This window comes from Leuciscus leuciscus (assembly GCF_965113295.1).
Source record: "Leuciscus leuciscus genome assembly, chromosome: 1".
NCBI classification, from domain to species: Eukaryota; Metazoa; Chordata; class Actinopteri; order Cypriniformes; family Leuciscidae; genus Leuciscus; species Leuciscus leuciscus.
This window is the reverse complement of record NC_138725.1, coordinates 11,385,622-11,408,707: the sequence shown is the minus strand read 5'-3', so window position 1 is coordinate 11,408,707 and position 23,086 is coordinate 11,385,622. Positions and strand designations below refer to the sequence as shown.

The 23,086-nt window shown below is 35.9% G+C and overlaps 1 protein-coding gene across 6 annotated transcripts; it reads right to left on the bottom strand.

Moving 5' to 3' along the window:
* Nucleotides 1-5,644: 5,644 nt before the first annotated feature.
* On the bottom strand, nt 5,645-22,485 carry LOC309502764 (uncharacterized protein). Of its 6 annotated transcripts, XM_082175271.1 has the most exons (7): nt 22,473-22,485; nt 22,064-22,145; nt 20,141-20,248; nt 15,379-15,497; nt 11,514-11,595; nt 11,296-11,370; nt 5,645-6,073 (listed from the first exon to the last, which is right to left on the bottom strand). In XM_082175271.1, the coding sequence occupies exons 4-7, from the start codon at nt 15,493-15,495 to the stop codon at nt 5,961-5,963; spliced, it is 387 nt and encodes a 128-aa protein (XP_082031397.1). In that variant the 5' UTR covers nt 15,496-15,497; nt 20,141-20,248; nt 22,064-22,145; nt 22,473-22,485; the 3' UTR covers nt 5,645-5,960. The 6 variants fall into 6 exon arrangements, with proteins under 6 accessions (XP_082031397.1, XP_082031396.1, XP_082031400.1 ...); XM_082175270.1 differs by lacking the exons at nt 22,064-22,145; nt 22,473-22,485 and adding an exon at nt 21,049-21,234; XM_082175274.1 differs by lacking the exons at nt 15,379-15,497; nt 22,473-22,485 and having other exon boundaries at nt 22,064-22,385.
* Nucleotides 22,486-23,086: the final 601 nt, after the last annotated feature.

Sequence of the window (23,086 nt, the reverse complement as noted above, 5' to 3'; positions counted from 1 at the left end):
CTCTAGCTAATAATAATGTAGATGAGAGAACAGACTTTATACAGGATGAATCAGTTCATGAAGAGTTCCAGACACCTGATGATGTGAACATGTTTTCGGGTACGGGATATGATCGAGGTCATCTTGCTGCGGCTGCCAATCACAGATGGTGTCAGCGAGCCTTTGATGACACTTATTTGCTGAGCAACGCTGTACCACAGCAGCATGACTTTAACCGTGGCATGTGGAATGATTTGGAGGAATATTGTCGGGAAATAGCTAAGACAGAAGAAGTCCGTAACGTCCATGTGTACACTGGACCACTTTACCTATCAAGCGACAGAGAGTCAAAGTGTGTGGAATATGTGATTGTGGGAGGGAAAAAAGTGCCAACTCACTTGTTTAAGGTGATAATTGTGGAGAAAAAGGACGGGAAAGTACTAGCACCAAAATGCTATAAGATGCCCAATAAGAAATTAGCACAAGATACTTATACAAATAACGAATTACCCAAGACCAATGTGAAATCAGAAAAACCTCTTATAAAAAACTATTTCATAGATCCTAAATTAAAATTATTTATTGATAATGAGGACTCTACAAACTGGTGTTGTGCCATAGAGAAAAAACTGGAACAATTGTTGAAACTATACAAAGTGGAAACTGAAGATATTCAGAGAGACTCTGGGCTGATCTTTGAAGAAAGGGAAATCAGTGAGGAAATAACGGATGAAACATATAAAGTGCATTGGAGGGAAAATCCTGATGAAACAGGGAGAGGAACTATGATAGAAGTCAAAGTCAGCGGCTCATACACTGATCACAGTGATCGTGCTGTATTACACTGAACACAGCGAGTCGAGTTTGATCGTAGGGCTGCTCGATTATGGAAAAAATCATAATCACGATTATTTTGGTCACTATTGAAATCACGCTTATGTAACACTATTATTTCACATGACTTTGGGAATGTGTTGCATTTATTAAAAAGACACCTTTCAACAATTCTTAAAAAATCTATTAACTATTAAAATAAATAATATAACAGACAATACTTCAATGCGTATTTTAATAATTCCCACAGGTCTACCACTTATAATGCGGGAAATTCCCCCCGCAAACATTGATTCACTTTAGCATGTAGATTGTATGAGTCGCCTAAATGAATACACACAGATTATAAAATCAAATCAATCATTTTAAAACGTTCTCCAAGACGCAATTTCACAAAACGGCGTGAGTGTTCAGCGGCGCCGCGTCTTCTCTCTCTCTGTCTCTCAAAATGGGTTGGACAAAGCAAGCGTCGAAACAACACTCTCGCGTTTAGGTGTCGGGACGTGACGGAATTGTCACTTGCACAATCAGGCCAGCATTGCATCGAAACTAAAGTTGATCATTTTCACTTCTTTTTAAGTCTTATCAGTTTAAACATTCAAGCTGAGAGAGTTCACGGCTTCGGGAGGGGCGGATGTGCGCCTGTCATTCAGAACACAAGACAAAATAAGAGTGTTCTTTCAAAACAGAACATGGCAAAATAATCATTTTTACACGATTGTACTATTTTGGTGATCGTTGGGAGCCGAAATCAAAATCAAAATTCAATTAATTGGACAGCCCTATTTGATCGTCCCTTACGGGTGTGTGTTTGGATGGACTGATCATCTGTAGATGGAAAGAGGTATTGTTTGTTTGACCATACATGTGCAAGTGTCCTTGAAACTTTTCATTATTATACTTTTTATAAATGCACAACAAATACCACAGAGAAGCAGTGGTCGTGTGTGTTCAACATGCTCCAATATTGAGTAAAAAACATCCCATATGGAGGCATGAAGACATTGTCTCCAGGAAAAGCAAACTGTACAGTTCTGTAAACTGCAGGATACTTTGAAGAAGCTAAAATATAACCATTTTAATTTATTTCACCTTTTTTAGTTCTTACATAACTCCTATTTTTCCAATTTATAGTTATTATTCTTAGTCTATAATTCTTAAATGTGGAACAAACATAATGAGTTTCCACATGTGTATCTGAGTGAACAGCATTCACTGAGATAATTATAGATATTTGCTCATGTTTCTATCGCATCTAGTTCTCTATTTGTCCTTTGAAATGTTTGCAGTGATTCTGTATTTGTTTTAAAAGACAATATAAGGAGGTGATGGAGAAAACGTCTCGGTTACTGATGTAACCCTCGTTCCCTGAAGGGTTACGGCGAACACGAGCGACTGAAAGGGAACCAAATACTGATTTTGTTCTTGTCTTGATATTTTGTCTATTTTACAGTATACATTACATTACAGACATATTGTTTTTGATATTATCTTAGTCATTGATTAACACCTTTTTCTAATGCTTTAATATTTGTTGTTGTTATATTGTATATTTCATGTATGTTTAGTAATGATTTCACAATATTGTTTGTAGACACAATCACACTAATAAAGTATCTGACATTGAACTGAATTGAATTGAAACTGACTTTGACATTGCTGTTGCAGAACAAACACTCTCAGTAATGTCTACTTTCATTTCAGATTTAATACAAAATGATCTATTGTTAAGACCCATTATTGCTTAATACTTTCCTGAGAATATTGTTGGAGTGATTAGACATCACCTGCACTGACCGTGGATCAGATCATGTTTTTAGAGACAGATAAACCTGTGTCCAGCAGATCTGCACTCGAACTCTCACTGATGACCTTTGAACTTCCGCTTCCTAAAGCTAAAAGCTACACCTGCCGTTCTCTCAGGTTTCCCTGACCGATTCCTCTTGATGTTGGGTATAAAGAGTGGGATTTATTACTGGTTTGTGTAGGCTATTTGTTTTCTTAAAAGTGTCCCATGCTATTATATTGTTATATTGAAAATGCTTTATTTCCATTACATTTAAAGTTGCAACCACTTCTATTAAATGTATTGGTTGCAAATTGTATGGGGCGCCGTTTGTAAAGCGGCTCACGCTGAAAATAACAGCAACATTTTGTCACATTTAGCTTCAAACAATGTTTAAAAAACTGGTATGAATTTTTGACGGTCACTTTTTGGCACATTTACAACAATATTTGTCAACTTAGAGATATTTTAAATAGTTAATATATTTTAAAAAAATATTTAATTATTAAAAATTATTATTAAATTAATTATAAAATTATTATTAAATTTAATTATTAAAAATTAAATTAAACTAAATATTATACCTAAATGTTAAATCTAAATGTTAAATCTAAATCTAAATATTAAATCTAAATCTAAATCTAAATGTTGATTCTAAATGTTAAATCTAAATCTAAATGTTAAATCTAAATCTAAATCTAAATGTTAAATCTAAATCTAAATGTTGAATCTAAATGTTTCGGGTGAAACTAAATATTTAACTAATGGGCTACGTGCACAAGCGTCACGACGAGCTTCCGCTATTGTCAGAAGTTGGCATATCAGTTTCCGGTTTACGACTGTCTTCATCGGCATCCGTAATACTATATTATACGTAATACATCGGCATCCTATAAACAAACAAGATGAGTGCTGCTGTTGTACGAAATAAAGAGATATAATGTGCGTGACACATCTAAGTTTCTAAGAACTGTAGGTGGAACGGCCGTTTCACACATACTCCGTGTGCAGTGTGTGTGCGGTGCAGGAGCAGTACGCGCTATAGGCTAGTGCTTCACATAGGCCTGTGATGCGTTTGCAGTGAATAACTGATTCACGGCTGTACCACAAACACTTACTATTTTTATTTAAAATCCAGAAGTTACGCTGCAACTTTTATTTAAAAAAAGTTTTGTCAGCATTGCGATTCTCTTTGTACACACATACACTCTTTAATGGACGTATGCACGTTTAAGCACAATCTAAACAACGTAGGGCTATTATTCCATGCATTACTTAAGTTGCTCAAGCAAGTGGTCAAATATTTAACTGTAAATTGACACAAACAGCCGACTCTCATGCCTTTTCTTTTCCATTTAAATTTTAATAAAATAAATCTTGCATGTCACAAAGAACTTGTTTTTCCACCTCCACGAATGAGACGAGTGTTGTTCATTATGTCGCCTTGTTGAAGCATGTTCAGTTTAAATTGTGCCAACTTTAACTTTACTTGAATTTCTTTCATTGTCATTTGCACGCAATTTCATTATGTTCAGTTCGTCTAAATTAGTCAAATGGATGTTCATCTTTTTGTGTTTAGGGTGAATCTCTTTTGCATGAACTGAAACTGGACAGTGGATGCAGTTTTTGTGAAAGTGTGTCTAGATGAAAAGTAGAGCATGCTATTACAGTTTTTCTCAGTTGTTTACACACAAATACTGGTTCTTGAGACACAATGACCACAACATGTAACTCATTCACCAACCCCCTGAGCCAATTCTGCTAAACTACAAGCACAATTCCTGCTTTACACTCAAATTGTACTTCTAAAACACACTTTTTTCAAAACACTACACACAATTCTCTGCTTTTGGCACAATTTTCATGCAGAAAATCTCTTGTTTTCACAAGGAACACACAGCCATTCAAATATGCACACTGACTCATCACATGGGCAAACACCCGTCACACAGTTTTACAATTAGCAATCAGAGCTTTAGCATAAAAGGGCAACAGGTGAGCTCTTCAGTGGAGCAATGGATGCCAACACTCGATTTTTTTATTGTATTACTGTAACTGTATAGAGTAAATTCTTCTGTTGTTTTGTATGTAGACCACTGTATGTCCTACTTTGTGTTGGTTGGGATCCCATACAGAAGACACATATATTGAAATATATTAATAATAAATATATTTTCATATATTTAAATGTCTTAAATCTAAATAGATTAAAATATATGTTATATTTATATGTAAATATATTTTGAAATATATATTAAAAATATATTTAAATATTTGATTTTGGCCCCTTTTTAATATTTTTCACATATATTAAATATGTGTAAATATATTTTGATTGGAAATATTTACATATATTTCTTTATTTTATATGTAAATACATTTAGATATCAATCTATGTAAATATATTCATTTGCAAAATATGTACATATATTAATTTCTAATATATGTTAACATATTAGATTTCTTTATATGTAAATATATTTTAATTGGAAATATTTACATATATTAATTTCCGTTATATGTAAATATATTAATTTGCAATATATGTGCATATATTAATTTCTAATATATGTTAACATATTAGATTTCTTTATATGTAAATATATTGTAATTGGAAATATTTACATATATTAATTTCCATTATATGTAAATATATTAATTTGCAATATATGTGCATATATTAATTTCTAATATTTGTTAACATATTAGATTTCTTTATATGTAAATGTATTTTATTGGAAATATTTACATATATTAATTTCCTTTGTATGTAAATACATTTAGATGCTTATCTATGTAAATATATTAATTTGCAATATATGTGCATATATTAACGTCTAATATTTGTTAACATTAGATTTCTGTATACTGTATGTAAATCTATTCTGAAACATACTCAAATATTCAGTGCTCCTTTTAGTATACTTCATATATATGTAAATAAACCTAAACATGTTTTCATATAATATATTCACATTTACTCCCACTTGATGCAAATAGTCTCCATATATGTAAATATTTACATTGCATTCAGGAACACACTACTACACAAAATTATGTTTTTATTGATGCTGACAAACAGGGTAAAGTAAGTACATATAATATTAACTGCACTTAAAACATCAATCATGAATTGATTCAAACATGAATCAAGCTAAATAAAGCCTGTGGTAAACAACTTGAGGATACTTTGAGTTATGTTCTACAACCTAAATTGCACACAACTATACTGAAAACACGAATTTAGTTGAAGTTATGTTAACTTTTGAAATCATAAGTTTTTAATAAGTATCTAGATGTTTGGGTGTGAATGTGTGCAGTGTACGTTGTAGAACAAAACATTTATAATAAAAAAAAGTAATTATAAAACTGTTTCTTTCTTCTTGTTTTGGAACCTCAGTTCTGCCAACTTGGAATTAATGGCCTGGCCCAACTGTCCAACAGTTGCCTTTTCGTGACGTTTTATGACAGCATCTGCAAAACAATACAAGATGTCAGTGGTTATGGTTAAAGGGTTAGTTTACCTACAAATGCAAATTCTGTCATTATTTAGTCATCCTCACGTCATTCCAAATCCGTAAGACATTCCGTTCACACAAATGAAGATCTTTTTTAAGAAATCTGAGAGCTATCTCTCCCTCCATTGACATTCTACACTACTACCTTTCTGGGGCTTGAAAGTGGTAGTTAAGACAAGTGGAGATACAAGATCAGAACTACACTAGACAATCCACTTGACAGGAATACTCACAGAGTGATCACATAATGTTTGACAATGTTTGACAAAGTTTGACATTGAATGACAATGAACCGACACAAGACAGCAGACATGAGGGGATTAAATAGGGAACAAATAATGAGGGCAACAGGTGATAATGGGGAAACAATAATGACTAAACAAGGATAACAAGGAGAGCGGGGCTAGATGATGAGACAACACAAGCACATGGCCCAGAAAAAGGAAATGTGTGTCCACATAAAACATGGGTCTGTCATGATCCTGCCTCAAGAATTAAAGAACCTCAAGGACTAGATGGCAGGATCATGACAGCGTTGGAGATTATATGTAAATAAAGTGCCAAATTATGTTTTTTTCACAAAGCACTGATGTCTTTACTACCTTTTTGGGGCTTGAAGGTGAGTAATTAATGACAGAACAGGGTTTCAGCAGGTATCTTCAAATTAAATCTAATGCTTTTTAATGCCATTTTTTACATTTTTGACCAAATCAAGCTCAAATGGAGTTACAAGTTTTTCCACCAGTGAGAGATATGTTTTTTGTTGGTCATCAGAAATGGTTTAAACATGATGCGAGTTCTGCCATCTCTCTGTCAGTGAAGTCCATTCTAAAACGTGTCTGAAAATAAACTGTAACTCAGCGAATATTAGCCACACTTTCATGAGAGATGTCTTTATAAAGCTTGGAATGTCTACTTTTAAATTAAGTAATTCATATCAAAAACAAATATTCTCATTTTATGTAATCCGTTTGAAACCATGGAGATGTACAGTTTTTTCGTTCTCCCTTCATCCCTAATGAGCTGAGGCCGCCATACCCCAGGTGCTATTCACATGGTAAATAGTTTAGGTGATCTATATGCATCACACATGCCCCTGATCAATGATACAAAAACACGAACTTCCTTCATCAGATTCACTGATAGTTCATCACGTTTTGAGTATGGCACGCTACTCTGGTAAAGAGGCCCTTCAGAGGATTCTGGACAGCGAGGAAGAATTCACCTTTTCCTCAGAGCAAGATTGAAACTCAAGATGACGAACAGTTGTATTTTGAAGAGAGTTGATCCTGCCAAGGATACGGAGTAAGTTGTTTGGTGTTATATAATTCTTCTCCTGATAATATAGTTCTCGTATAAATTTCAGACTATATTGTGCCTAGTTTTGGCTAGCTTTTGACATCTTATGGGAAATATTGCCTAACAGTGTCCCTTACTTTCTTGTAAGCTATGCTCAGGTGTAAACATTTGTAATGTGATAAGTTACTAAACATATTAATATACACAATATATTTAGCTCAGTTTTGTTTAGCTTCTGACACTGATTATCATGTTAAAATACTGCCTTATGCCTAATTTAGCTTTGCGGATATCTATGTAAATATAACCTATGTGATTTGGTCCAAATATATTTTAGCTTCAGTTAAAATGTGATACTGTTTAAATACTAGACAATATATTTTTATGTATAAAATGTTAGATTTTGGTTAGCCTATGGCCCTGCTTATCATGCTAAAATACTGCCTTATGCACAGAAGTTTGTGAATACAGGTGTACATGTTTGAAATGCATGCGGTCTATAGCCTATGGCCCATCAACAGATACTCGCGGTGACGCAGTCTACGGCCCATCAATAGTTATTTCTCTGTCCTATGGCCCATCAACAGATATATACATACATTATGCGTCCATAACCTAGTTTTTTTAGGAATGTGGCTGCATCTAGCTCTCCTTCTCCAGCACCTCGCAGAGGGGAACGCAGGTGTCGTTCAGTTCTCAGTGTGATCGAGAATCATACTGAGTAAACAGACGTTATATTTTACTGATGAAATGCAATTGTTTACATCGTCATAATACAAAAGTACATGTTCTTGTATGAAATTACAACAACTGTTGTCTTTTTTAATCCATGGCCATTAGTGATTGATAATGATAATAATACCTACAGTTTATTTGATGTGTTTTTGATGTGTATGTGTTATGAGCATGCTCAAGTGTTTTGTTTTTTGTTTGTTTTTACAGATGTGACAATGAACATTTCCAAGCACCTGTTCCGAAGAAAACAAAGATAAACAAGCAACAGGCAGTTGACATGGTTCCACAAACTCTGAGATTCATGCCCGCACGGACCGCAACTGAGTTGTCAACTCTGTGCCAAAACACCAATGCTCAGTTAATTAAAATTAAGTTTAAAATAGCCTAACTGTTTGACTATTTGAATATAGTGTAACATTTTTAAATTTACTTATTTCCTGTGATCAAAGCTGAATTTGCATCATTACTTCAGTCTTGAGTGTCACATGATCCTTCAGTAATCATTAGTGCAGCACAATTAATCATATCGCAATCGCGATGTCAAGGCTATGTGATTATGCACAAAATGCTGAGATTATGGAATAAATACATTTGGGCTGTCAATGTTAACACGTTAAATTGATTAAATATTGATAAAATAATAAAAAAAATAATAGCCACTTTGGCTAGTGTTACTTTATATCAGGGGTTCCCAAACTTTTCCATGACAAGGCCCCCCAAATACCAAGGTCAAGGCCACTAGGTTCTGGCCAAACCTATAAAACTATATAGTTTTACCCAAACTGAATAATTAAGACAAGTTTAAATGGGTACATTTTCTAGAAATATTTTTGAGTCTTCATTTTCTTTTCTGACATCAAACACTTCTGTTAAAACTTAACACACTAGACATGCAAATTATGTGCAGTTTAGGCCGTTTTTGTGTGAAATCACATTTATTTTGTCCATCAAAAGTGTGCTTTCATTTTAATTGAGCGTGAGCTGCACAGCAAAAATAGACTCAGCGCCGAAACCGCTTCACTGCTGCTCACGCGACGCTCCTGCTCGCAGTGTAAATGCACTCATTGATTAACATGGATGCTGAAAAAATATGCACCGTTCACGCTTGCGGTGTGAAACGGCTGTAATTCACAAGGTTTCCTACATGTGTGTTCCGTGTGCACGTGTGATGCTGATGTTGCGCGATGTTAATCATGCGGCGCCACATTGCATTTCACCCCTTTCAATCCGATCGAAATTTCATTCGGATCGAGCTCAATCGGATCGATTAAGGTGTTTACATGAAGGTTTGAGCAGCATGAACCTGCTTAAGTTTTATCGATTAAATGAATTATCATCAATTAATCGATTAATCGTTAACATCCCTAGTAACAACTTACATTGTGAGAAAAGTAGTCTATTCTAAATAAATACAGTTCTTTTTAACTTTTTACTCATCAAATAATCCTGAAAAAAGTATCTCAGGTTATAAAAAAATATTAAGCAGCACAACTGTTTCCAACATTGATCATAAATCATCATATTAGAACAGGGGTCGGGAACCTTTTTTGACCAAAGAGCCATTTTTTCATTTTTGGATAATGCATTTTTCCAAAAGAGCCACAGTAGAAAAATATATATATATTATTAAAGACATGCTTTTTTTCAATAAAAAATTCAACAGTAGTAATTATTAGGTCCATAGACAACTAAAAACAAGCAAATATTCAGCAAACAATAAATAAGTGGCAATATGGAATTAATTGTGCAGGGCTTTCACTGTGAGGTTGAGTTACCAAGTGATGAGCATAAATCCTGTTTTGTGTGCGTGTGCGTGTGCGTGTGTGTTTGTGTGTGTGAGAGAGAGAGAGTGAATGCACACAGTACTATCTGTTGTGTTTACGTGAATACTCGACTTGGCATTTTGATATATTTCTGTGTTTATTTGGCCGTTTAGGCGCGCAACCGAAGACAAAGGCTACTGTGCTTGTCCGTGTTTGCTCGGAGCGCGCGCACAGCATCCTGTCAGTATAGTTCAGTTCTCTTTCACGACTTTTAATATTTAATTTCAATATAAAGCACATCCTGTTCTTTTCTTTCTCATTCATTCATGTTTTGTTATTAATAACTTTAAACAGAATCGTTATCTGAAATCTGCACGGATTATCAAAAATACGACACATTTATAGGACATAAAGGGTCTCTGCGGCAAAAGTGAAAGTACCAGCGGGTGAAATGTCTCTTGCGCAGCAAAGCACCCGTTTAAATAAAATGATATATTAAAGTTTATAAAGCTTACTTTTACATTTTCGCTGCTGTTCTAGAATGGTTTTCGCCAGCTTGAATCCCAGTGCAGGAGCTGTAACTTAGGTTACCACAGAAACGTAAGCGGTTAGTTGATTGCTGTGGTGACTCGTGACACTCGCGAACAGCACTGAACACGCACTTTTGCCGGTACAACTTTAATATTATTATTATCATAAACTTTTCATTAACTTCAGTAGGCTGTAGGCTACTACAACAAGGGAATTGTAATTGGCTGCTTTTTCTGCAGAGAGCCGATCTGTTGATGTGTTTTAATTGTTTCATCGATGGTTTGTTGATAAAGGGTGAGAGACCTCGCGAGCCACATGATTTTTGCCAAAGAGCCAGATGTGGCTCGCGAGCCATAGGTTCCCGACCACTGTATTAGAATGATTTCTGAAGGATCATAAGACACCAAAGACTGGAGTACTTGCTGATGAAAATTCAGCTTTGCATCACAAAAATAAATTACATTTTATTAAAAAAGAGAACAATTATTTTAAATTGTAATAATATTTAATAATATTACTGTTGATGTATATTACTGTACTTGATGAGCATAAGAAACTTCTTTCAAAAACATTAAAAATAGTCATGTTTCCAAACTTTTGACTGGTACTGTAAATATAACCTATTACATTTTTCCCCCCGTTTTTTAACCCCCGGTCGGAATGCAAAAAAATTCTCGGGGGAGGACAAAATATTTGCGAAAGAAAGCAAAAACCATGTAATTTTTCACTAATTTTTCCCGTCAAAAGGTCTCTTTCAGGGCTGTTTATGACAGGCTCAAATACAGGAGGTTTCTATATTTGCAGTCTATGGTTCAGTCATACGTTTAAACAGACCAATTAATAAACTTACTCATAATTGCCTTGACCTTCCCTGGATCCAGGCCATCTCTTGCCTCTTCACCGCATGCGGTCTTGGATTTTCCACCTAAATACCGGAAACAGTGATACTTGTAGGAAGAAACATTTAAAGTATAATGGTATATTACTATTAGTACTTGTAAATGTACCTCTAAGGTTGCTTCGGAGAAGAGTCTCCATGTCAAAAACACTACAGAGGAGACACCTTACCATAGAAGTGGACGTATTGGAATGATGCTGCCCTCCATGCACTTCTGGACACAAACACTTCTGATCCAGGATAGATTTCAACCTAAGGATACAACAACAAAAATGACCAGATAACGTTTTATTTTATCTTTGTTATTAAAAATAAGAAGTAGTGATGGGCATTTTTCAAAAATATTGCATTCGAATATTCAGGCTCATAAAAATCAAATGGTGTTTGGTGTCATAACCTTATTTTTTTTATAATACAATAAAGATGCACAATTCTGGATAAATTGAGAATCACAATTTTTTTTTATGAAAATTATTAAATCGAACCAAAAATTGAAATCTTGCTAATCGGAATCAAATTGAATCTGGACATCTGTATCGATCCCCAGCACTAGTGTGTGTCTGTATATTGTAAAAACACTCACTGGGGTTAGGCTTATTCTTAAAGGAGTGATCACCTACAATCTTCACTTTTCCACGAGAATCAATGTATGTTATGATTGCCTAACGATTATACACTGGCCGGGAAGCCGATATTTAAAAGTGAAGCGTTTGTTTACCTCAGGGTTTGTAAAATAGCCCACGTGCACGCGCACTCAAATACGAGATTTTGGCCGTTTCTCAATATGCGTTCTTGTCTGTACTTGCGTTCTTGTGGACTTGTGAAACGTCATCAGTCGCTGCCCAAGTACCGTCCCAATACACAAGTTTGCATTTTGGCAAGAACGGTTAAAAATCCCGGAAGTGTTCTTGACACGCCCATTTTACCGAGGATGCATTGGTTGGTAACTTGTGTGAACTTGACGGCAGAAATATCCCAGCATTCATTTCGGCATTCGAGGAACGAGAGGTCAATACAGCAAGTCGTTTTTCTACAATTTCATCGCTAAATTCACTTCTGAGAACATTTGATGCGAGAAATCAACTGTGTAGATTTCAAATATTGGCATTTTTCGAAAATGCGCTCAAACGTTTTCGGAAGTGAGAATCTTCAGCGTAGGTAGCTTTATTGTTATGAATATACATTACATAGTGTACAGTTGTAGAGTAATCCCTTGAGCTGAGGGGTAGGCTTGGGCGATAAAGCCTGGCTGTTAGCGTCAATAATTCTCGTTATGTTTGGGTACTGCAGACGGTGTCTGTGCGGGGGTATTATTGCGCAATACCAGCAAGAACACATCGTCTCAAACTGTCAGCGGCGTTCTGTGTGCTCGTCACCTTGTGAGTTCATTCTTCCAAGAACAACTAGCAAGAGCGTTCTCCCCAAGAACACAAGTCCGTTCTTTGCATTCTTGGTTTTGAGAAACACCCTTTGATTTCTTCTCTGTCTTGACGTCACGACGGGGGAGGATATGCCATATATGGACAGCGCAGCAGGAAGCTCGCCCTTACCCTCTCCCCTCTCCCCCTCATATTCAGTCGCGAAAGATGCAGAAACGAAGTGCACACGTGAGTTGCTCTGTGGTTGACTGCCAGAATCAACATGTAAATGTGTTTTCTCTACCAAGAACGGACCTAGCTATCAGGGACCAGTGGATTAAATAAATTTTTAATGACGCGGTTCCTTCAACCCTTCCCACTGGCTTATCGTTACGTGTTTGTGCTAAACATTGTACGCCGAAATCCTTCACAAATTTGGGGCAATATCAGGCGAAGTTGGCATCGAAGCTCGGGAAAAGCGCCATTCCAACAAAATTGCCTGCAATTGAAACGGTGAGACTGTGTTTTTATTGCTCTACTGTGTGTAACAAACAGCATCTAGGTGGGTTTTCGCCTGGAAGGCTTTATAGAAATCTGGCATCCTACTGAACGAAGTTAAACTGAGAGAGCGTGGCGTTCACAGACACCAGAATGAACGAGTTCACAGTAACGTTCATCAGGCAGTAATGCGGTACGTTCAGTTCACTTTCACCCAAAATATGAACGAGTTGATGAACTATCGTTCAATGAACGCGTTCAGGCACAACACTGGCGGGAGTATTAGCTTCGAGGTATGGGGAATGGCTGCTAACGTACTTTGCAAAAAACAAATGACTGAGATCATCATGAATTCGGTTATTGTTTATTTATTGCCTAACGCTTAGATATGAGGCGCCGTCTAGTTTGTGTGTGTGTGTGCTCACGTCTTATATTTGTGTGTGTGTGCTGTGCTCGTGTCTCATAGAGGTGGGCGGATCGATCCTAAAATATCGATACTTCGATACTGACGTGGTATCGAAAAGGATCGATCCTCACATAAAAATATCGATCCAAATGTGTGGTTTTTTTTTTTTTACCAGTAATTTTTATTAATTTAGCACGCAATTCAGTGCGTAAAATAAGCTTCTAAGTGGAAAAATAAGCGAATGTTAGCGGATAATTGTGTAGTATAGAACTTTTTCTCCTAGTCATCTGGATACAAGACGAGACCAATCAATCACAGAGAGCGTTCGATGCTGGTGCTTCACTGAGCTCACAGGCACGTTTGGGAAACGAAGCCTTGCTTAGATGACAGAAACAATCGGGAGTTATTTAGCAATAAACAAACCAAAAGTGTATATAACGGTTCAAAATGTTGAGGACAGTAAGATTTTTTAAAATGAAATTAATATTTTTATTCAACAAGGATCGATGCATTAAATTGATCAAAAGTGACAGTCAAGGGTTTTTCACTGTTAAAAAAAATCTACTTCATATAAATGCTGTTCTTTCAGTTTGGTTCATCAAATAATTCTGCATCATGGTTTCCACAAAAAAATATGAAACTGTTTTCAACATTGATAATAAGAAATGTTTTCTGAGCTGTAAATCAGCATATTCAAATTAATTATCATCATAACTGGAGTAATGATGCCGAAAATTACGTTTTGATCAATTGAATAAATTACAGTTTAGTATGACATAGAAAACAGATAGCCTATGTTAAATTGTAATATTACAGTTTTTACTGTATTTTTGATCAAATAAATGCAGAAGAGAATTAAAAATCTTACAGACCCCAAACTTTTGAACAGTAGGCTAGTGTACAATAGTACTTTTACTATAATTAGGGTAGTTTTGTAAAAGTCACTGACTAATAATTACAGGCTAATTGAGAGCACAAATCACAAAATATTTAGTAGTCATGAAAATGTTTTCAGATTTAGCATATTAATGATGCATTCACCTCATAAATCATGACACACTGCTCTAGCACAGGAAAGTGCATACAAGTTCAAGTGCATGCTTTTAAAATTAAAAAGTATTGGTATCGGCGATACTGGCCCTGTATTTACTTGGTATCGGATCGATACCAAAATTTGGAGTATCGCCCACCTCTAGTGTCTCATATGAGTAACTTTATGTGCGTGAGGGTTCATATACATGTATGTGTGACTACTTATTATATATGCAAGCGTGTTTCATATATGTGTGCGTGAATGAAGTTTGATTTAAGCCCTAAACGGAGCCTCATACTTATACACTGGCCGGGAAGCCGGTCGCATTCATTCACAACTTGCGCCATGATGTCAGTTTGTAATAATATGCTAAAGCGTTACATGCGGTGTCAACCCCCCTCCTTCCTGCAACCAATCAACGCGCCCCTCATTTGCATTATTAAAATGACCGTCCACGACAGCCAAAATATCGCATCAGATCTCGCGAGACAATAATGCCTACAGAAATAAGGGTCTGAGGAGCTCTGTGTTTATTTTTTTTCCACTTTTCTTTTTTAGAAGGGCCTGAAAGACTATAATACAGCAGGTATCCAAGGTAATACTAGGGTATGACTCCTTTAAAAAACTTGAAAAGTATTAGAACAGTTAGGATAATCAAAAACAAGGAAGTTATTTTTTGGTCAAAGAAAACTACATATCAAAAGAAAGATTTTAAGTGATTTGGTGTCTGAGAAACTTACACTAGTGTTGGCTGCATTGTCTGATGGTACTGGGTACTGTCCAGGTGCTGTTACCATGTTTTTAAGCTCCGCAATAGACTGTTGAATAACACGAAGTGACTCTTCCATGTTTCCCATTTCTTAAATGCAAAATCAACAAGATACTTCACATTGAGGGTACGAAGGAATTTGCAAAAGAAATATAAAATATTCCTAAAATGTTAGATCTTAAGAGACGTAAATAATAAGGCACATATTGTGCAGATCTTACTCTCTACAACAAATTCTCAAAGGTCTGATATGTCCTCCCGTATGTCCTTGTATGGTTGTGGCAAGTCTTTTTTCTGGATCTTCTCCATAAGTGCTCTCTGCTGTGAGACTTTCATTGTCTTCATCTTGGTGTAAACCAGGGTTCGAATTACAAAGTGGCTTTCGGGGGAGCCCTATTTTCCGATCCTCCCTGACTGACTTTAACGCTTTTGGTGCATGTTCGGGCATTTAAAACAATAGGTTTACAGTAAACAGTACAGAACGTACTTGGTAACTTACGTAACCTCGGTTCCCTTAGAGATAAGGAACGAGTACTGCTGCGTTGCCTTGCCGTGATATTTCTCTCACGTCAGGTGTTTTCGCTTCAGTCGATTAGATCTGTCATATGGCGAGTTTTCTCTGTATTTATACTCTTCTATTTGGCGCGCAGAGTCTGGCAGGGTGCCAAGCGCTCCTATTGGATCGCGCTCTTCTGCTTTCTCGCCATTGGTTTGTGCAGTTGCCTCAGCACAGCCTATCAGCGCGCTCGCGCGAGCTCTGATGCTCTCGTCTGTGCTGCTGCAATGAGTTTTAAAATAAAGGCTTCAATATTCTCGAGAAAAGGAGTTTTCCCTTGTACAGAATGTACAAGAAATGTACAGAAAATCAAAATCTATATGCGACACAAAAAATGGACAGTGTTTTAGAGCTCCCCCTAAATGTCTCAAAGTAGGCTTTCAGGGGAGCCCAGGTCCTTTTCAGGGGAGCCGAGCTCCCCTTAGCTCCCCCGTAATTCGAACCCTGGTGTAAACAATAAATAAATGTCTGAATAACATGCACCTCACAAAGAAAAAATAAATAAAATGAAATGAAATGGCCTCTGCACGGACAATAAGGAAATATGAAAATAATAAGAGTCATAAAAGTTCTAGTTAATAATAATAATGCATCAATGTTTTTGCAAAAAATATCAACCATTTTTAATATTAGAGTAATAGTTTAAGGAGAACTCCGGTCAATTTTAACATTGAGCTCATTTTTTTGTACATTTGGAGTGCTGTCAATACAGAGAACAACGACACAAATCGGTGTTGCCTACACCGAGTTATTCTATTTTTAAAATTTGCACCCTGTTGACTTCAATGGGGCAAGTTTTAAAACTGCTTTTAGCCTCTTAACATCCTTGATGTGTCATTACAAGTGCACAGAAAATGTGAGTGATTCCTTCAGAGCAGGGTTCCAGACTGCGACCAAAATGGTCGCATATGCGACCATTTTTTGAGAATGTGCGAGTTAAAATTGTATGTGGTCGCATTTGTGCGAGTGCATGGTCATGTACAACTCAGTTAAATTCACGCATGAATTTTCCTGCATTGAACTTGTTTTAGCGCCCGCCAAAATAAATTTTTGTCCCGCCAAAGACTTATTTGATCGGTGAGTAATGTAGATGAACTAACGTTACATGTTTTCATGTTTAACTGAACGAGCAGAGAGAGAGACCCGGTTGCGCGCGCACACACTCTCTTCGGAGCAGGCGAAAGTGTAAACAAGACTTCACCGTCTACAAACTAAGCGCTGTCTTGCTCTCTCTCCCTCGCACATTTTAATCAAAATAAATCGACACGGTGGTAAAAGGTCGGAAGACCAAAGTTTCATGTGGAGCATTCGGAGATTTTTTTTTTCCTGAATTACCGCTGGGTGAATTGTGCTAAATAAGTTGCCTTATCTTCTCTGAAAAGCATTCCGGACATTCAGCTGACATAAAACAACACTTTAATTAAACGAAAAAAACTATCCAATGATGAAATGTTTTCTGTGTTGACACAAATCTTGGATGTCCATGTCCATAATCACACAACACGCATGACATGTCCAATTCGCGAACTAACGACTCATTTGAACCGATTCATTTTAATGAATGGTTAAAACAACTGATCTTTCCAACACTGAACTCAGGACACGTCTGAATCAATGTATAACTAATCAGTAACACTTTACAATAAGGTTCTATTGATTACATAAATTACATAAAAAGTACAGTTTGCTTACTCAAGCTTAAGCTTTAAAATAAATAAAACCACTTGTTTTTTTGAAAAGCATATGACAACATTTTTCCTCACAGTGCTATCAAGAATCGATAAGAGAATCGTTAAAGAATCGGATCGATAATCAGAATTGTCAGTGGCATTGATATTGATAAAATCCCCATCCCTATGTAAAGACAGTAAATTTATAATCAAACTTTAAAGAACATACATGTTTTTTAATAGTTTTTTTGAGAGTTAAAAGATTAAAACATTTTGCTAACATGAGGTCTTGTGTCACTGTCAAGTCTTTTTACATCAGTGCAAAACTAGGGTATGCAGATTAAGACCACTATTCATCAGCATGCATTGATTAATCCCATGGCATGTAGCAAAAAACAAACAAAAAAGAAGGTGCGACCAAATCATATGCAGGTGCGACCAACTGAGAAAGTTGGTGGCAGCAGTGCAACCAGTGGAAAAGTTAGTCTGGAGCCCTGCTTCAGAGTGAAAACGGGTGAATCTGACTGCAGTAGATGTGAAAGATATGGATAAAAATCATACCTGCAAACTCCACACACTAAAAAAGGTGACAGTGTCGGGGGGGCAGGGGTGCAGACTAACTTTATTTTTTTTATACATGCCATGGGATTAATCAATGCATGCTGATAAATGATGTATAATAATAATAATAATTAATCTGCATACCCTAGTTTTGCACTGATGTAACAAGACTGACAGTGACACACAATAAGAGCATGTTAGCAAAATGTTTTAATCTTTTAAATCTTAAAAAAAACTATTAAAAAAACATGCATGTTCTTTAATGTTTAATTATAATTTTACTGTCTTCACATAGGGATGGGATTTGATAACATTTTATCAATAATAATGCCACTGACGATTCTGATTATCGATCCGATTCTTTTTTCTCTCTTTTTTCTCGATTCTTGATAGCACTGTGTGGAAAAATGTTTTACTTTTTTTTAAAAAAGTGGTTTTATTTATTTTAAAGTTTAAGCTTGAGTTAGCAAACTGTACTTTTTATGTAATTTATGTAATAAATAGAACCTTATTATAAAGTGTTACTGATTAGTTATACACCGATTCAGACGTCTCCTGAGTTCACTGTTGGAAAGATCAGTTGTTTTAACCATTCATTAAAATTAATCGGTTCAAAGGAGTCATTAGTGCGCGAATTGGACGTGTCGTGTGCGTTGTGTGATTTCCGCCTAAATGAATTATAAATAAACATAAACAACTAGTAGGCTATTTGCAGTATATTAAATCATTTTTGACCTAATTATTTTGCACTGAAATGAGTCTGACACTCGAGTCTGTCGGCTCTGACAGCGTTGCATCACGTGCACCTGCGCAATATCATAGCCTATGATTTCCGAAAATAGTACTATGTTGTCAACTAGTGATATCATCACAAGAACTGTTGAGGAATATGCAACATAATTTAGACAATTATTTTTGTCATATAGTTATAATAATAAGTTATAACTGTCAGACACTATCATTTCACCGTGCATGCCCTCGCAGGCTCGCACCGAGCGAGGCTGAACATGACCTCAGCTTCGCAGCTGAGACACGAATAGACTATTAACTTAAAGGGGGGGGTTCATGCATTCAGAGTTGTTTACAGTGTTAAAGAGATGGATTCTCATGCTAAACATGGCCAAAGTTTAAAAAAAATATTTTAGACGAATAACAGAGAATTTTCTGTGCCGAAAATCTTACTTCCGGGTTGGTACAAGTTTCGGCTGATTTTTTTCGATCATGGATCTAATGACGTAGACCAGAGAGGAACTCCTTATATGAGCATTTCTCCCGGAAAAGCTCGCCCGCGCACACGTCGACCAGAGGAGAGCGAGACCGCGCACATCAACAGGAAATCATCGGCAGCGCTGCATAGGATTTGTTCAAGAATGTCTCTTCAAAGTGTGTTTTTGGATGTGAGGGAAAGCTTACCGTGTTTAGCTTCCCAAAGAACCCAGCGTTAGGAACAGTGGATGGAGTTTGTTTTTCCGGGGCATAAATGGAGATGTGCAAGACTGTTTGTTCCCTGCATTTCGACAATGATTGTTTTATAAACAAAGCCCAGATCGATGGATTTGCAGATCGTCTAATGCTTAAGGATCGAGCAGTCGCAATGATAAAGGTTCGCGGTCGCAGGTGGTGAGTAAAACTGCTTCAAATGTCTCTGTGTGTTGTTAGCAATCATATACTGTCTATGTTAGCAATCGACGCGTTAGCAGCACAGCTTTAACACGGCCCGCCTCCAGACGCTCGCTTTTTTCCGGAAAGACTCGGTACAGCCTATCTTTCTTTTATAAATATGATAAAACTAAAGACTTTTTGGAGATATGAAGGATACAATACTACTCTATAGAAGTGTTGTCAAAAATATCGATATTTCGATAAATATCGATACTGAAATATCTGAACGGTAGTTAAAGTAGTTAGTTCACCCAAAAACGAAAATTATGTCATTATTTACTCACCCTCATGTCGTTCCAATCCAAGACGTTCGTTTAATCTTTTTGATGAAATCTGAGATCTTTTTATCACTCCACTGACAGTCTACACAACTTGCACAATGACATGCATTTCTGAAGAAAAGCAGAAAGACACAATCATTTTTAAATACTGTGAGTGCATCGATCTGTTTCACCCATTATCTTCTGTTGGATTAGCCTACATTTTTAAATCTTCTGTTTTTAGTTGTTACCAGAGCATTTTCCTGAAAATAGCAATCACACAATAAGAAGTATTTAAAAAAAAAAATCTTTTTCTGCACATTAATGTCAATTAACTATTGAACATAATTGCTTGTATTTTTTATGTATATCCAGTAGTGTCTGATATTCCAAAGAAATTTAACGGTAAAACTTTACAATAAGGTTCGTTAGTTAACTACATTAGTTAACATGAACTAATAAAGAACTGCACCTATACAGCATTTATTAATCTTTAATTTCAACATTTACTAATGTTTTATTAAAACCTTGTAAACATTAGCCTAGTTAATGCACTGTGAACTAACATGAACTAACAATGAACAGCTGTATTTTTATTAACCTTAAAGTTACAAACTTACAAATACTGTAACAAATGTATTGCTCATAGTTAGTTCTTGTTATAAAGTGATACCAATTTAGGCTAACATAAAAAAAGATGAGTACAATTATCATTATCATTAATAAACTGAATTTTGTGTAAGTTACAGTGATAAAAACATGAAATAGGCCTAATGCTGCAAACAGAACACAAAACAGTGTAAAACTAACACAGTAAGCGCGTTTCCTCTTGCTCACACCGGTTTGAATAACATCGTTACTTAAAGTCTTTTTACATATCTCTAAAATTAAAATAAACAGATTTGAGGGCATTGGCAGCACGTTGTCCTCACCGCTAAACTGAATGAGTTGACAAGGCCAACCTCGCTTATTGAACTTCTTTTCTTCCAGAAAACGCCTCTCTTCCGTTCCACTTGTGAATGACCACGGGTTGTATTTCTGTCATGTCTTTGTGTTTTAATTGTGATAGTCCACAAATATGAACGTATATGAATGATGTCGTCAGTGAATAATCAACCAAACCGCAGACACTACGGGAAAATACGCTGACTGACCCGTAACCCGTAATGAGCATCAGCTGATCTCGAGACTCGTTGTGAGGACAACGACCGCGCGAAGGAAGAAGATCTGGTCACGTGCGGGCAATTTATGCGGGCGGGTGAAAAAGTTCGTCTTACAAAACAGCATAACTGCAGTACAAACGGTAGACCTATGAAGACTTCATATGCAAAAACCAAAAAGTCCATCTGAAGGTTTTTTATTTATTTAAATAAGCTTTTTTTTATTTTATTATTTTATTTTTATTTTTATAAAGCTCCTTTATTAGTTTCAATAATTTCACTTTAATGACAACTAAAATGACCTCATTGCCATTAAAGTGAAATTACTAAACCTAAACATAGGAGCCTGATTAAAAAAAAAAAGTCAGATGAGGTTTTTGCATTTAAAGTCTTCACATGCATATCAGTGCATCAGTGTTATTGTTTCAATCTGGTTTCAATATACTTCATTATACAGCAGATCTACAGTTGTACTGCAGTTATACTTCACTATAATGAAGTTGTACTTTTTGTACTGCAGTTTTACTGCTGTTGAACTTCAATGTACTGCAGTTATATTGTATCTATACTTCGTTATACTTCAGTGCAAATCTACAGATGCACTTCATTGTACTGCAATTATACTGCTTTGAACTGCAGTTTTACTGCAGTTGTACTTCATTGTACTGCAGTTATTTTTTGTAAGGGGTTTTTCATTGTTGTGTACAAGAGTTAAAAACTATAAATACTGTTCGTTTTCTCACACAAACCGCTCGCTTCGTGTCTTAGGCCATCAATGTGTACTTACGATGGGGAATTGTTTCATTTAGACGATGGGGAATTTTTTAATTTGGACTTTGTGCATGCTCTTTGAGACAGTGACCATATACCTGTGAACAAAACAATGAACCAATGAGAACAAGACACATGAACAGGGGAGTACATGGCAGGTTCACAAGAAATGACAAACCAGGGAAGCACATGACAAGAAACTGAAACATAACCCAACACCATCTGTGACAATGTGACACTATTCATGCCTCATGTATTTTCATATGACATGAGGCATGAAATATTGTCACATACATGCACACATATTTATACATGCAACATGTAGATCAACTGTTATGCTTGAATTTTTATGCATGTTGAAAATATATTTTCAAAATATATTTCAATATATTTAACAGTGTCTCACATATATGTGAATATATTACATTTCTGTATGGGATGTACACTGTTTTTGTGGGAAAAATAAAATGTATTTGTTACCGTGTGTTCTGAGTATAAAAACAATATTCTCAAATATTTTACAGCACACTTATGTATGTACTGTCTGTAGCAAGTGAACACTGAACAAAAAAAAGCCTAAGTCATTATGATGAATGGAGAAGAAGTGTTTTCCATACATCATGGTGTTTTACATTGAACACATCAGTGTTCAACTGGTTCTTATAAATGTCTATTCATGTGATGGTTTGTGTGTGTCATTTGAAAACAAAATACCATTTTGAGAAGAAATAACATTGTTTTGAATGTAAAGTTTCATTTTGCAGGAGAATTGAGGGGTTTTGCCCATTGTGTGTGTTTTTTGATTTGTGTGTAGAGTTCTGAGAATATGAGGCATGCTTTCAGAAAATGTGTGTAAACAATCGAGAACAACTGTAAGGATGTTGTTGTGTGTTCATGTAAGAGTCACTAAATGAGTCAGCTGTGATGATTCTAGTCATTTCTTCTTTGCTGCATTTGCATAGTGGAAAAACATTATATGTAATGTCAGTTTGGGAGAATGGATAACTGTTTTTGCAGAGTTTAGTCAGGCTTGGATGGT

Coding starts and splice junctions, on each gene's coding strand:
- LOC309502764 (XM_082175269.1), bottom strand. CDS start 15,752: ATGAAGACAATGAAAGTCTCACAGCAGAGAGCACTTATGGAGAAGATC. Junction 11,596..15,378: donor ACAATGCAGCCAACACTAGT/GTAAGTTTCTCA, acceptor TTGTATCCTTAG/GTTGAAATCTATCCTGGATC. Junction 6,074..11,295: donor GAAGGTCAAGGCAATTATGA/GTAAGTTTATTA, acceptor ATTGTTTTGCAG/ATGCTGTCATAAAACGTCAC.